Source organism: Morone saxatilis, unplaced genomic scaffold (assembly GCF_004916995.1).
Source record: "Morone saxatilis isolate NCDOM2014 unplaced genomic scaffold, NCSU_SB_2.0 Contig4, whole genome shotgun sequence".
NCBI classification, from domain to species: domain Eukaryota; kingdom Metazoa; phylum Chordata; class Actinopteri; family Moronidae; genus Morone; species Morone saxatilis.
In genome coordinates, this window is record NW_023339984.1 from 5,753,873 (window position 1) to 5,768,608 (window position 14,736).

The 14,736-nt window shown below is 41.0% G+C and overlaps 2 protein-coding genes, 1 long non-coding RNA gene and 6 other non-coding genes across 9 annotated transcripts in view; 8 read left to right on the top strand and 1 right to left on the bottom strand.

The window, feature by feature from the left end:
- On the top strand, positions 1–5,074 carry sb:cb1058. The gene is made up of 3 exons (XM_035674842.1): positions 1–50; positions 1,545–2,316; positions 3,699–5,074. The coding sequence occupies exons 2-3, from the start codon at positions 1,612–1,614 to the stop codon at positions 3,852–3,854; spliced, it is 861 nt and encodes a 286-aa protein (XP_035530735.1). The 5' UTR covers positions 1–50; positions 1,545–1,611; the 3' UTR covers positions 3,855–5,074.
- A 1,332-nt stretch (positions 5,075–6,406) lies between these two features.
- On the top strand, positions 6,407–11,301 carry LOC118338376. The gene is made up of 16 exons (XR_004797243.1): positions 6,407–6,458; positions 6,988–7,024; positions 7,271–7,302; positions 7,571–7,620; positions 7,796–7,843; positions 8,034–8,083; positions 8,446–8,493; positions 8,696–8,737; positions 8,935–8,997; positions 9,433–9,492; positions 9,672–9,734; positions 9,951–10,005; positions 10,215–10,257; positions 10,585–10,639; positions 10,837–10,893; positions 11,070–11,301. It is a non-coding gene; the product is annotated as an uncharacterized LOC118338376 (long non-coding RNA).
- On the top strand, positions 8,791–8,860 carry LOC118338560. Its single transcript, XR_004797254.1, has one exon. It is a non-coding gene; the product is annotated as a small nucleolar RNA SNORD30 (small nucleolar RNA).
- Positions 9,096–9,222, top strand: LOC118338566. The gene has a single exon (XR_004797260.1). It is a non-coding gene; the product is annotated as a small nucleolar RNA SNORD22 (small nucleolar RNA).
- On the top strand, positions 9,533–9,602 carry LOC118338564. The gene has a single exon (XR_004797258.1). It is a non-coding gene; the product is annotated as a small nucleolar RNA SNORD31 (small nucleolar RNA).
- On the top strand, positions 10,076–10,145 carry LOC118338562. Its single transcript, XR_004797256.1, has one exon. It is a non-coding gene; the product is annotated as a small nucleolar RNA SNORD31 (small nucleolar RNA).
- Positions 10,698–10,768, top strand: LOC118338565. Its single transcript, XR_004797259.1, has one exon. It is a non-coding gene; the product is annotated as a small nucleolar RNA SNORD31 (small nucleolar RNA).
- Positions 10,918–10,992, top strand: LOC118338561. The gene has a single exon (XR_004797255.1). It is a non-coding gene; the product is annotated as a small nucleolar RNA SNORD31 (small nucleolar RNA).
- Positions 11,302–11,987: 686 nt separating the features above from the next.
- arl2 (ADP-ribosylation factor-like 2) overlaps positions 11,988–14,736 on the bottom strand; it is a 3,453-nt gene continuing 704 nt past the window's right edge. Inside the window, exons 3-5 of the mRNA XM_035675685.1 lie at positions 12,745–12,907; positions 12,545–12,625; positions 11,988–12,457 (exon numbers count right to left, since the gene is read on the bottom strand). Of these exons, the coding sequence (XP_035531578.1) occupies positions 12,323–12,457; positions 12,545–12,625; positions 12,745–12,907 (379 nt within the window). The 3' untranslated portion in view covers positions 11,988–12,322. The remainder of the gene's footprint in view (positions 12,458–12,544; positions 12,626–12,744; positions 12,908–14,736) is intronic.

Consider the following 14,736-nt stretch of genomic DNA (forward strand, 5'->3'; position numbering starts at 1 on the left):
CACACACTCACACACACATAGAGGGACAAGAGTTCACAGCAAGAGATCAGGTAAGACCTGCAACTCTTTATCTAAAAGTTTCTGCATTCTTCTTATTGCTACACGGATATACTTATAAGATGAATTGACAGCTCTTGTGTCTTATAAATGAGGATGTTAAATACATTCATTCTTTCTGTCCTTTTTATCTGGTTTACTGTGTTTACCTGCTTGTTGCTCTATTAATCATTTTTTCTCACATTGTGTCATTACGTTTTAGATTTTAGTTTTCTGTTTCCTTTTTATTTGAACTCTTGTTCAATAACGTGTCTCTATCTTTAGTTTGAAATCTGTGATTGTGGATGTGAGATGTGACCTAAACCTGGCAAAACTCTACCCACTTAGCAATCAAACATTATTTAATTTTTAAATTATTGTTGTTATCTTAATTATTCTGTTATAGGCGTACCTGTTACAACTGTTGCTTAAACAACGTTTAACTTTATTTGCTCAGACACCCATGTCCTGTAAAATCTATGAAAAACATAGTTTTAATCTATAGGTGCTATGATTCAGTGAAACATGTAAATGCTAAAGCCTACAATGAACTAAAATGGCATCTTTAAATATGCTAGCTTCCAACATCCATACTAACAAGCTATCGCTAACACAAGGCTACCTTTACTTACTTTCTCAATGTTGATAATTATTAAAAATGTCATGTAGCCTATTTACAGTCTGCATTGTTTAAGAAATAGTTCAGCGTTTTGAGAAAAACTCGTATTTCCTCTGGATCAATTAATAAGATTAATACCACTTTTATGTTTTTTGAACATGAAGCCACAGCCGGTTAGCTTAGCTTAGCATAAAAGTTAAAAACTCCATGAAGTCACCGCTCCTGGTGAAGACATTTCACCTGTAAAACCACAACCTGTTGTGTACACTTACAATAACAAACAAGATAGAATGTGTCAATCAGTGAGCTTTAAACGTGCTGAGTGGACTGTCAGTCACAGAAGGTGTTTTGCCCTTGATGGCTGATGTGACACTCTCTCATTTTCTTTAAAATTGGTTAATTTGATCCTACACCTGTTTGGCATTATTGAATGAATGAGCCAACAGTTAGTCTGACTTTGGCATTGAGAGATAATCAATGTGAAGTCATTGATTTTGGCTGCTGTACAGCTTCCAACGGGTTAAATCAGTGCCAAAGTCTGAGTCTGTGTGTCTGTGTGTCTGTTTGTCTTGGTTGTAAAAAGAACACGGTGTCATTAGCTTGGCTTTGACATTCAGTTATCATCACCACGCTGATAACACAGCGTGTTATCTGACCTGCAGCACCAGATACACACACAAACACACACACAAACACACACAGTCAGAAAAAGAGCTACTGGTGCTTTTTCGCTTTTATTTAGTTTTTTTATTGTCAACCACCCGAACCTTTGCACATATGAAATGAGCTGTGAGAGCTACTATGAAATGGAGGAGACCTAAAGAGTGAGGGTGAGGGAGAGTTATGTAACGGCATTAATCTCTAATCTCTCTTACCCCCTATCTTTCAGAGGGAACAAAAAAAAGGAGCTGTGAAGGACGAGAAGTGTGTAACAGAGGACACAAGAAGTGAGAAAGATGACAATCGGCAAGAACTCCAGAAAAAGCTCTGTGCGGAGCTCCGTCCGGGCCCCAAAGTTCCTGGACAAATCCAGCGGCTTCTATGGTCGCCTTGATGAGCCTGAGGTTGCTGGAGAAGGGGAGGAGGTGAGGGGGAAAGAAGTGGAGGAGAGGTGGAGCGGGATGGAGGACAGTAGCAGAGAGGGGGGAGTTGTGAGCAACCCGAGCCCAAGCGTGGTGCACGTTTCTGGGGAAGATGAGAAGGAAGAGGTCGAGGCGTTTGACTTCAATGAAGGGATGATGGAAGATGATGGGGAGACTCTCCTCCGGAGGAAACCAAGCCGCCGCAGCAGCAGGTGGAGAAGGAGCTCCAGGAGGAAGCAGAAAGAGGGGAGAGCCGAGGAGGACGCAGCCCGAGATGAGAGGCCCAGCCTGGGCACAGAGAGTCCGGCTGGCCTGCGCGTCCTGGAGGGCACCAGGGTGACGATCGAGGTAGAGATGGAGAAAGTGAAGAAGGTGGAGGAAGAGAACGAGAAGACAGGAGGAGGGAAGGAACCCGCGCTCGTTCACTTCGCTGCTCGGGAGGATGCGGACGACCAGGTCCTGATCAGAGACAAGAAGAGGGGGAGAGAAGAGGTGGGAGAGGATGAGAGGAGGATGAAGAGGGAGCAAGAGGAGGGGATGAAGGTGGTGAAGAGGAACACGGTCAAGAATTACCGCAAGGTGAGAAAGAATAGGCAGAGAAATACAAAGTGAGAGCATTTCTATCAAAGAAAACTGTTATTAACTTCTGCTTTCCGACTCACATTTACACATATTCCATATTCGGCCCGCCTGGTTAAACTTTAAGCTCCTCGAGGTTACATAACCAGAGTTTGTGGAACAGAGGGGTAAAGTTCTCCCTCAACATCCTCCACATACTGCACATTGGGCTATTAATCACCATGGAAACTATCACCTTAATAATAGACTGCCACCAGGGTCAAGGTACAGCAGCCATTGGTGCATGTCACCAACCCGTTACGCCCCCCTTTGAAAGGGTTTTTCCTTTACGTCACGTTTAACGTTTTCACTAACAGGCTTGTAGCTGTAAAGCAGCAGCGTACGCCGTGTACCTTCGCCTGATTCACATGTTCTTGAAGATTTTCTGCTTCCACTGAGACACATGCACAGAGGTGACATTCCTGTGCCTCCCATATCATATCCTTTGATCAGTGGAACGAAGTATGGCAGTGTTGACCCGCCTACTAAGCCCACACCATAAAAACATTCCACTGCTGTTAGCCAATCAGACTCCACCCTCAGGCCTCCGAGCCTGACCTCCTGTTAGATAGAGGACGATCTCAGCTTCATGTATAATACAATACAGCGCTTGTATGTTGTGTTGAAAAAAACAGCTTCTTGTTGCTGCTCAGTTTCGCGATAGGTGATGGCTGAATATTCTTTAATGCCGTAAAATCTCCATCCACTATGGCAATAGGCTCAGAGCAGTGGTTCCCAACCAAGTCAAATCTGAGGGATCTCAGGAGGATAAGCTGTCAAGAAAGCAGAGAATAGGGGCGCCCTGGTAGCTGACCTGGTAGAGCCGAACCCCCATGTACCAAGACCATGGGTTCAATACGAACTAACCCTAAAACAGCTTTAATTTCCCTTTTTTTCTCCAATAAATACCAATAAAAACTGAACTCAAGCTCAATAAAAACTGAGCAGACTTTCCAGAAAATAGTCAACATATTTAAACAGGCCATTCCCTGGAAATAACTGTGTCATTTTACACCACCTACAGAGGCGCTGAGTTTGCATATTTCCAATGAACTGCTTGTGCAAACTGCAGAGCCTTTCAGTCGGTACACAGCAGGTCAGCTGAATATGCAAAATATGAGCGGTTCAACATATATGGAGAATAAAGTTTCAGATAACAAATAAATAGTTTAACTTGATAAGTTCCGAGTTTCATGGACACTGTTGAAATATCTTGCCTATGACTATAATCATACTCTGATAGTCATTTAAATCTGTAACTAGCTTCAATGTGACTCTCTGATCGACCTTATTTCAGATCATGTAACATGTATCGCTAAACTTTACCTTCTCGTCCCCATCAGGCCTTGGACCGTGCCTTTCGTCGCGGCTGGGAGGCCTTCATCACCAACCTTTACAGCGTCACGCTCACACCTGTGACATCATCCTCGCCGCCATCTTCACCATCGTCGTCGAAGAAGAAGCAGAAAGACAGCTCTGTGCTGGCTGAGTTTCAGTAGAACTGGAGAGCGGCATGCATCTAATATTCATATAGGCTAGATCTCTGTTTGCCCTTAGTACTGAACATTCACCATGACATTAGTGTGGAGTGGTGCATCTCACATTAATTATTTATGTTAGTTACCGAGTCTTAATTAGTCATCATAAAGTTTACTGCCTCGTCTCATCACAGTGCACATTAATTTACACACGGACTGCATGTATTCAGTTGTACTTTATGAGTGGAGGGAGCTGAGCTGTTGATTGTACATTGACGTCTGTGAGACTGGCTGAAAAGGAAAAGTCCAGTCTTCATGTGACTGAGTTCAGCTGCTCCTGGTTTTCCTCTAATATGTTGCTAATGTCAGATTTCAGTCAGTGGTGTAAGAGCGCCTTAACATCTTAGCTCCTTATATTTGGTCCACTATTAAGAGCTCAAACTCAAATAATCTTCCGTTGGTTTAGCACTATGAAACTACTGAAGTTGATGTGTGACCAACAGGAATGGAAATATTAAACCGTATAGCCAAGACTCATTAGGGGACTTTAGTTCTGCATATATTTACATTTCTTGTATGTTAATCAGTGCCATGTATTGCTGTCTGGCAGCTAATCAGTGATTGTGGTCCACTTTAACACATGTTAATATTTGTGGAGGAATTGCAGGTTTTTTTTAACCAAAGTTGACCCATTTAAGCTGTGGTTTTCTCATCTGTGTGTGCAGCTGGTCAGTGTTTGACTTCCTCATGAGACAACGACCATCTCTCACTGTGTGTTCTGGTGAAGGTTATTTAACCTGGAGGGACACCACATGAGAGAGGGTGTATGTATGTGTGTGTGTGCATTTGAAAGAGAGAGAGAGAGAGTTTTAGTGGCCTGAGACATCAGTCACTGGCACTGTAAAGGTCAAAATAATATTTAGGAACTAACTATAACTTCAGTATCAGCATGCAACAAGAAGACATGATATGAGAGATTTTTCAATGTATTAATGATTGACCCTTGTTTAAATGAATAATGCAATGTTTACAATAGGCCCGCTGTAACTTCCTGTTATCTGCTATGTATTTAGTTTTTATATTACCTCAGTGTACTCAGTAATTATTGCAGACTAGACTGAATATGTTGTAGTTGTATATAATGATTGTCTATAAAAAGTGTTCATTTTTATGGAAATCCTTTTGTATCCTAATCAAAGCTTCATGAACCGTAACAAGAAGCACTTTAAATAAAGACTTAATTTATTGTACTGGTTGTATTTTCATTTCATGTTTAGTACAGTTTCAGTATAAATACACAAATAATTTGTCTGGATTTAGCATCAGAGTTGTTGTTATGTGAATGAATCGAGTCAAGACTAACTTTATTTAGATAGCCTGAAATCACAATTAACCTCACAAGGCTTTACAAGCTGTACAACATTCAACACTACCAGACCCTTGATGTGGGTAAAAACTCCACAAATACCCTTTTACCAGGGAGAAAATGGAAGGAATCTCAAGAAGAGCCACAGAGGATGGACGACAGACAGACAGACAGATATCAAGTGCAAAGAACAACAAAATCACATTTTTACAGAGTATTTATACACACACACATTGTGATGACACAATTTCTGATACATGGAGTTTATAAAATGTGTGATTATGTGAAGAATCTGGATACAGGATGAACAGAACTTTAGATGTGGCTGAGTGAGACGTACGACCTCCTCTTCACAGTATGAAAGTAAAACACAACATCATGTGAGAACGCCATAGCAGCTGTTACCATGACCTTACAACTTTGTTTCTTCTGGTCCAGTCCTGAAGGGTCAAACTTCAGTTTCAACACTTAAAGTGTAAAGAACAACTTTACTGTGAGACCAGCGTGTTTCATCCTTCATACTACAAGTGTTGCTGAAGTTTGAACCCTTTAAGACTGCTAAAGGTGGATGACGTTGTTCCAGGAGTGCCTACTCTCTGTTTACACAAAGACCAACAAAACATAAAGATAAAACACATAAAAACATGTTCACAGCTGTTTGCAATAAAAGATCTGGGACTGATTTCAAATAATTTGCATACGACAAAGGATAAAGCTACATATAATAAGTAGCAATACAATGATTTAAGGTGTGTGTTTGTATATGTGTGTGTTCATCAAATATAAAAGATACAGGAATATAAAGAGATACAGGAATATAAAGAAAGACAACATGTGTCTCATATTACTGATAATATAATTTATTAAAGACATTTGACTAGTTTCCACCGTATTATGGTCAATAAACCTGACGTTGTTTTAGTTTCTGGTACTCTGACTTAGTGTCTCTGCCGCCATCTTGTGGACGAGAAACACACTACACTTTATAAACGGAAATGACGTAGAGCAGAAACCGTACAGTTTCTGTAAATTCATCTTTAGCTTAAAGTATAAAGTCCTCACTCAACAAACGGCGAGTTTAACCTGTATAAAACAGTTTTATTTATCAACTTTAATCTGCACAAAGCTAAATGTGGCTCATGTAAATGTTGGCGCGGTTTCCCCGGTGACGGTTTCCCGGTGGGAGGAGTTCTTCAGGCGGGACATAAAAAGGAGACGGACCAGTTCCTCCTTCCACTTCCTCCCGTCGTCTGTTCGAGGTAAGACTCATCACGTTGCTGCTGCGCTTTCATTCATCTGTGACGTTTCTGTTCCACTAGATAACGTTAGAAATAAGTTACTATGGTTACACAATAACCAGCCGTTGAGGTTTATTCTCTTAACGACTGTTTTACCGGCTCAGGGGAAGTTTACCTAGCAACCCGTGCACTGCAGCGCCGACCTCAACAGGCCACAATCCTCAGCCATCCGGCAGCCAGACTCTTTACTTTTACTTTAATTAGTTCATAAATGTAAACTACAACATGTTTACTAAATGCTGCGAGTGCTATTTGTCTTAAAACATTAGATGAACTTCAGGAAACACAGCTTTTCCAAATGGCCGCCGCTCTGCTCGTCTCTCAGTGATGATAACTTCACAGACCTGTACTGAATGACTGTGACTGCACTAATTATTCTGACGTGAGACGCTTTTAAAGGCTCGTACCTGAGCACGCGGCCACGAGTGAGCCTCAGAGGAGGTTAGCCTGTTAGCTTCATCGTGCTAACGCAATAAATGCTGTTTTCCAGATGGCGGCGGAAGATCCACGAGCTCCCCGCTGCACAGGTAACTTACTGACCCCACGTGGTTCGTCTACACTGAAAACATGCTTCAGTATTACCTGTAAACCAACTCTAGTGACACAACGTGGAGCCTCATGCTACAGTGATGTCTCATTTGAACTCTCTCACTGAAACTTATCTTGAGGAAACTTCATCTCTCAAACTCTGAGTGGCATGAAGCGCTCACACATGTGCACATCTGGACTTAACCGTGTGACTGACGTGCTCATTTTGTTCTTCCGTCCCTCAGGTGGTGGACGAGCGGGGCGATCTCCACACAAGGTGATTTATCTTCTGTTGTCTGATTGTAGTTTTGTTTATAAGCGGTGATCGGAGCTCGGTGCTGCGGTGATGATTCTGAACTCTCTCTTACTGAATCAGCCTTTGAAGATACTACTTTACCAGATTCTGAGTAGCACATGGGCTCCAGCTAAACTTGGTTAATCACAACTCTAGTTAAATGCTGCACAGTGAAACCTGTGATTTAAAATGGATCTGTGGCCGTATTTGCTGAGAATCTGTAAATCTAAACTCGTTTATTTCCCCTCAGATGTTCAAGGCTCTTCAAAGATGAAGAACAAGGATGATGGACTCTGACAGGTGAGAGAGACTGATTATATGACTTTGCATGTTCCTCATGGGCCATAACTGATGAGTCAAACAAGACAAGCATATGCCTGATTGTTGTGATGCTACATTATTAATCTGAGCAGCCCGTAAACATTTAAAACTCAGATTCCTTCCTCGGTTTATAGCTAATCGCATTGTTTTACAGGTGTCTTCACTGTTGCTGAACTCCAGAGCAGCCAGACTTCCCTCTGAGGTGAGTAAGAAACGCATTTATCCCGAGCGTGTGTTCACTAGTGGGGTATAAACATGATGATTACAATTAATGACAAGCATATGCCTGATTACAGTGATGTCAGCCTTTAATCTGATCGCCCTGAGTCAAACTAAAGCGCAGTGTTTGATTTCTGAGCGTGTGATTAACTTCCTGGTGTTTCTCTTTGTAGGTGGGAGTTTGATGGGCAGTCTGAAGGATGACACATGGAGCTATAAACACGTGAGTCTTTACACAAGTTACATTATGATAACATTATCAGAAATTCCTTCCTGAAGTGTCGATCATAACTATTTCCTAAATTTGAAATCTACAGTGTAAGTGCAATCAAAGCACCAGTCATCTGTTTATCTGACTTCAGCAGTAACGATATTTGATCCAGTTCAGTATTACATTCAAACATGAAGTCGAAGGAAAGGTTTTTCTGACTGTTTGAAAGGATGAAATGGGGTAACACCCATCAAACACCTGGACGACTAATGTCACATGGCAGTTTGTCACCAAAGCCCTGATCAAACATCCAAATCTACATATACCAGAAAGGTTATTGTTGAATTGTACTAAAGTGCCCGTTTCTCTTGCAGAACTGCTGAATGGATACTTGGAGAGGAAGCAACCATTGAAGTCTGATGGTGGGTTTTTACATTAAAGTGCATCCAAATGGTAAACGTCCTCATGGTGCAGTTCCAATGATGATTAACTTAGCTCACTTTGAACCGATGTGAAACGACACGAACTCTGAGCAACTGCATTTATTTAAACCTAATCGGTGTATTAAAGTCTGGAACATGAGTCTGTTTAATGTGCAGTAAATGAACTGTCTTCTGTCAACAGGTGACTGACCGCTTCAGCAGCACGCTCGTGGTCTTACTGAAGGTAAGATGTCGTTAAGTCACTGCAGTAACAATAGGCCTTAATCCAGACCTGCTGAAAATGATGAGATAACTTTGGAATCTCGTTCGTCTGAACTGCTGTTGAGAAATATCATATCTGATATCAGTGAAGGTCAATGTAGGACGGTTAAGACTTGTACAGTTTTGTGCTCAGACCTCATGGTGTGTAATCTGTTGCAGGTACTTTCCTCTGGACATCTGGGAGACACTTGACTCTTCTCACCATCAGAGGTGTTTTCCCAGGTGAGTGTGCTCTTTGCAAAGACTTAGGTAGACGTGTCTGTTTAAGGCTTAAGCACAGTGAAGTTCAGGGTAACAACAACCGATGTCTCATTCAGTTTCCTTCGTGATGACACCCGCACACGTCTTACGCCTTGTGTCAATGCCAGAACCTGAAAAGGTGAACCCACTGGTGTTACCTTGGCAATAAGGGGAAGACCCGTTGGGGTTACCAACAGTCTGAATGGAAACTGACTTCACATGATCGTCTAATTGTTGCTCAAAGTCATCGCATTCACTGAGATTCCTGAAGTCAAACAATCTTTAGAAACTGTACAAACACGGATATTAGACACTTGCTGTAGTGGTTGTTTGTTTTTTAAGCTGGGATGTGACTGAGGGATGCTAATCAATTCAAAGTACAACAGCAGGTTAACTGTCCACTCTTGTTTCTTTTAGTTTGACATCAAGGCTGAGCTGGGATGAGGTCATCTGTGTTGCCTGTGCTTGTTCATGGAGGTGGGTCTCTGCTCTTACAGTCACTGGTTACTAGTTGTTATGCATAAGTGATGAGTTCCTTATTACCGCCCCAGTCTGAGAATTCATGACTGATTGGTATCCCCTCTGATTACACAATAATTAAAAATGCCAGTCACACAAATCAAACTAGGTTGAGTAACCATTTTCACCTGTCACAGGTTTGGTGACACCATCTGACTCTTGAAGGCACCGACACCTGGTGGGACTACTACAGTGTAAATGTAAGTATAATGTATCTGGGATTGTGCACACTTCAGGTAGAAATTTAAAATCATCACGTTTAAATTAAATAGCTTCTCATTACAATGAGAAACTGCCTGCATGTCTTGCAGGTTTGAACCCTTTTTGGCCTTGTGTCTTTAGATTTGTGCTATTTACATTGATAAATTGCTCTTAAGCTCTCCCTGTTAATAAATACCACCTTCTTTCTCTTTAAGGTCTGGCAGCATGGGATGTCACATGGTCTTGCGTGCAAAGCTCCTGCCTGTGTTGGTGAGTACTGGACGATATTAAGGTTTCAGAATATGGAATTAAAGTTCAAAAAAATATCTGAACTCTCAAAAGCAGAAGTGATGAGTTCCTTATTACCGCCCCAGTCTGAAAATTCATGACTGATTGGTATCCCCTCTGATCACACAAGATTTAGCGCTGTCTTTAACCCAAATCAAACTGGGTGAACTAACTCTTCTCACTTGTTGCAGGTTCAGTGATGCTATCTGAAGCTGCCTCCTCAGACTGCTGCAGGTAACTAAGTTTAAAGTGATGTTTGGAAGGGTGGAAATGATGAGCACTGTGTCCAGTCAAGGGTTTTGGCTATTAGCCCTTCTTCAGTTAGTCCCGCTCTTGTTGACCCAGTATGGCACCGAGGACCCTGACATCCTACAGGTGTAAGGTGACCTGCTGGAGTTCTGATAGAGAAACTAACTGTGGTCATGACTGACAGTCAGTCTCTGATCACATATCAAGAAAAAATCCTACATTTGTACAGCTTGCCATTGGCAATTCAGTCTGCACTAGTTGTTCCCTAATTGAGCACCCTTGATGATGGATTGTGGTTTTGTTTGTTCCCAGGTCTGGCAGCTCGAAGTCATCACATGGTCTTTATCTTGTGCTCAGTTTCAACATGGTGAGAACTGGATCAACATTGAGGAACTGAAGTTCAGTAGATGTCTACTTTCTTTAGGCAGAAGTGATGAGTTCCTTATTACCGCCCCAGTCTGAGAATACATGACTGATTGGTATCCCCTCTGATCACAAGACTGAGAGCTTTAGTTTCTTCTCGGTATATGGTTACACATTTTGACAAGTGTCTTGTATTTCTAGTCTCTTCAGAGTCCAGCTGGATCTGCCTGCAGAGCTGCCTGCTGCTTTGAGTGCTTGGTAAGATCTTTTAACTGAAGCTTATTTTGAAGTGATGAGTTCCTTATTACCGCCCCAGTCTGAAGATTCATGACTGATTGGTATCCCCTCTGATCAAAACTGTATAATGTAACATTTCTAGTTTTAACAATGTTAGTTTCTGCCACTTGTTTCTAAGATGTTGTGTTTCTCTGCAGACTGTCGACTGAAGATCCATCGGCCATCTTATGCTGCAGCACGATTTCTGCAGTTTGTCTAAAGATCAAGTGGTGATTCAAAATGTCAACATACTCATGGCCACTTGATTTGCAAGGAACGGACAACTACACGCTACATCAGCCCGCTAACTGAGCACCAGGACTGCTGTGAATTCTTAAATTAACCTTTTGTAATGGCCTTTATTTCAAATAAAGTGTAGCTTCAAGTACAGTTTGCACGTCTCATATTTTATACGATGTCTCTGCCTCACAGGGTTTGGAAACTTTTAACCTTGTTTTAACTTTGGAATATATTTTGGTTTGTATTTTTGATGGGTTAAAAATTACAACTGCAATATTTCAAAGGGAAACTACTTAACGCATCCAGTGATGGTGACATGAAACACTGGTACAATGGTAAGATGTGGGTATAAAGTAATTTGGTACTTGCAATGACAAGACTTAAAATGTGAAGCTTTCAAGAGTCCGATGTGTACAAACCCAGTTCAATGTCCTCGTTAAGTTGTACGCTGCAAATGATGTGCCATTTACAGCTGCTACTCTTATTTTAATTGTTTTCCAAGGGGATTTCTCACCTAAAGCCCAAATATAAATATTAGGGAAATGGAATTCAGTTGTAAATGTTGGACACTGTGGCTCAAACGCATGGAAATGATCACAAGACTTGCTGATTAATCTGAACTGATCATTGCATTAAAGATGGAAATCAAAGCAGTGATAAATGTGGTCCATAGCTCAAATCTCCATTGTTGTACTTCAGGGGTTAGCTAGGTGATAAGATTCAGATTCTGACAACCAGCATTTCTTTTCTCCTAACCACTCATGAAGGGATTAAATTGAAAGCACTCTAGTACCTTAATGTCTTGAAGTTTAGTTGGACACAAAATACACAATTCCTTAGTTTAAACAGGTAATTTATTAAAGAACACATTTGAGTGAGGCACAAATCATCAGCTGTATCTGAAAGTAAAGGTGGGAGCCAGCCAAGTGTTCATGTCAGTCATTACATTGTAACTGTAAACAAACTTCATTTAGGTTGTGTTAATTTTATTGATTACTTGAACAAAAGCCAGGTGTGATTCCTGTAATGGATACAAACAGTCTGCATGTTGCAGCAGCTGAAGGAACAAACTAAAACAATTGGGCTCCTTTTTTGATCTACGTAGTCCATCAATGAGCCTGGAATCATGTCGGAGTTTAAGCATGAGAGGCTGCTGTTAAAAAAAAAAAACTCAGTCAGTGGTGAAAATTCTTGCAGCAATATCATCTAACAGCCAGTCCACCCCAGCTAACAAATTCTCTCCCGTTACTGCGCTGCAACCAATGATACACCAGTGATGAGTTTTGATCTCATCCAGGGCCAGCGCCTGCAGGAAGAACACAGTGAGAACATGTATGAATTCACACTAATCCAACTCAACAACAACGATGTCACTGTTGTGTATAAATCTCACATCTCGTATGGCCTCTTTCGACAGTGCTCCTGGTAAGTCCTGTTTGTTTGCAAACACCAGCAGCGTTGCACCAGCTAACCTCTGCGTGGAGAAAGAACACACTGGACTATAGAGATTGATATAATAATGACAGTTATTACACAGAAGAAGAAGACTATTTTACTGTTATCCCTTATATGTGTGTGTGTGTGTGTGTGTACCTCCTCCAGCAGCAGCGAACTGAGCTCCTGCTTGCAGTCCTCCAGTCTCAGTCTGTCAGCGCTGTCCACCACCCACACCAGCCCGTCTGTGCTCTCAAAGTAGTTCCTCCAGTAGGAGCGCAGGGACTTCTGACCCCCAACATCCCAGATATTCAACTTAAAGCTACAAAACACAGAAAGAGGATCACAAGGTGCAAGGTGAACACTGACAGTGAGAAATCTGTGTCTATAGAGTATTGTATTAAGGTTTGATTTGGTTGGCTGTAGGATATATTGGCCTTTATAACTGGGTTACTGTGTAAATCAGGTGAGCGATTTTGAGCTGTGAGTTACACCGGTATGTTTGTGAGTGAATGAGAGGAAAAGTGCCTGAGAAATTGTGCTAAGCTACAGCCTCTTTCACAGCAGACCCTGAAACTGAAGCAGCTAAATGGAATTCAGCCCTCAGTCACTATCAGACCTGTGCTTCTCCTACAGTGACAAAGAATGTGGCTGTATACATACTGCCATTACCAGCAGGCTGTAGCACTGACTGCATCACATGACTTTATCAATGACAACATTACTGGTCTGAGGTTAGACGCAGTGCATTCTGGGGTGTTTGAATATGTCCTGTAAACTCACACTGCTAATCTAGTCTACATCAGGGGATTGCTCGCGTAGACACAATCCACTCACTGTGCAGCTGGAACCGCTATATACTACAATTGATGTTAGACCTAATATGAATAATGTTAGTAATAATGTCCGAACACAGCCTTGTCTGAATGTTTTCAATGAAAATGGCCTACTGAAAAAGGAAATACTACATGTGTACATAATCAAGGTTCTTGTATTTTATGAGTATTTCCAGTATTTATTTATTGTTATAACTCTACGGCACTACAACCGAGGCATATACTGTACTTTTTACTCAAATTACAATTTCTTCTACCCTTCCTGTCCAGTGAAAACCATGTATCTACAAATGTGGTACTTTTGAATTCAAATATTTCTGTTAGGTGTTCATTTATAGGCCGAGAACATTCTCCCTCGTCTTAAGATAAATAAACTATTGAACAGATCTTGAATTAGCCATAAAATGCATTTTCACAAAGCTCATAAAAAGTTGACTTTGATTAAACTACCCAACAGTATATAAAGTATTAGTTCCACCTTAAACATCCTCAGCAGTACAATGCAACATGAACACTGGAATATTAATCCAAAACCTCAAATATAAAAGTAAAACACAGACCGGAAACATTTTACTCCCACATTTATAAAATACTTTAAGATACTTAAACTTAATTAAACTTTTAAGTGCAGGACTTTTGCTTGTAGTGGAGTTTTTTCACAATGTGGCATTAATACTTTAACTTATTTAAATATTCATACCATCATCAAATATGTGGAAGACAAAATGTGTGTGTGTCATATAATTCAGGTCAAAGCCAAAACATACTGTGTGTGTGTGTGTATATATGTGTGTGTTTGTTTGTGTGTGTGTTTGTGTGAATGTATGTGTGTGTGTATATATGTGTGTATGTATGTGTGTGTGTGTGTATATATGTGTGTATATATGTGTGTGTGTATATATGTGTGTGTGTATGTATGTATGTGTGTGTATATATGTGTGTGTGTATGTATGTGTGTGTATATATGTATGTGTGTGTGTGTGCGTGTGTATATGTGTATGTATATGTGTATATGCGTGCGTGTGAGTGTGTATGCATATGTATGTGTGTATCTATGTGTGTGTGTGTATGCATGTGTGTGTGTATCTATGTGTATGTGTGTGTGTGTGTGTGTATCTATGTGTGTGTGTGTATGAATGTGTGTGTGTGTGTTTGTGTGTGTGCGCGTGTATGCGTGTGTGTGTGTGTATATATGTGTGTGTGTATGCATGTGTGTGTATATATGCGTGCGTGTGTGTGTGCATGTGTATATGTGTTTGTTTGTTTGTTTGTGTGTATATGTGTGTTTGTGTGTGTGTGTATGCATGTTTGTGTG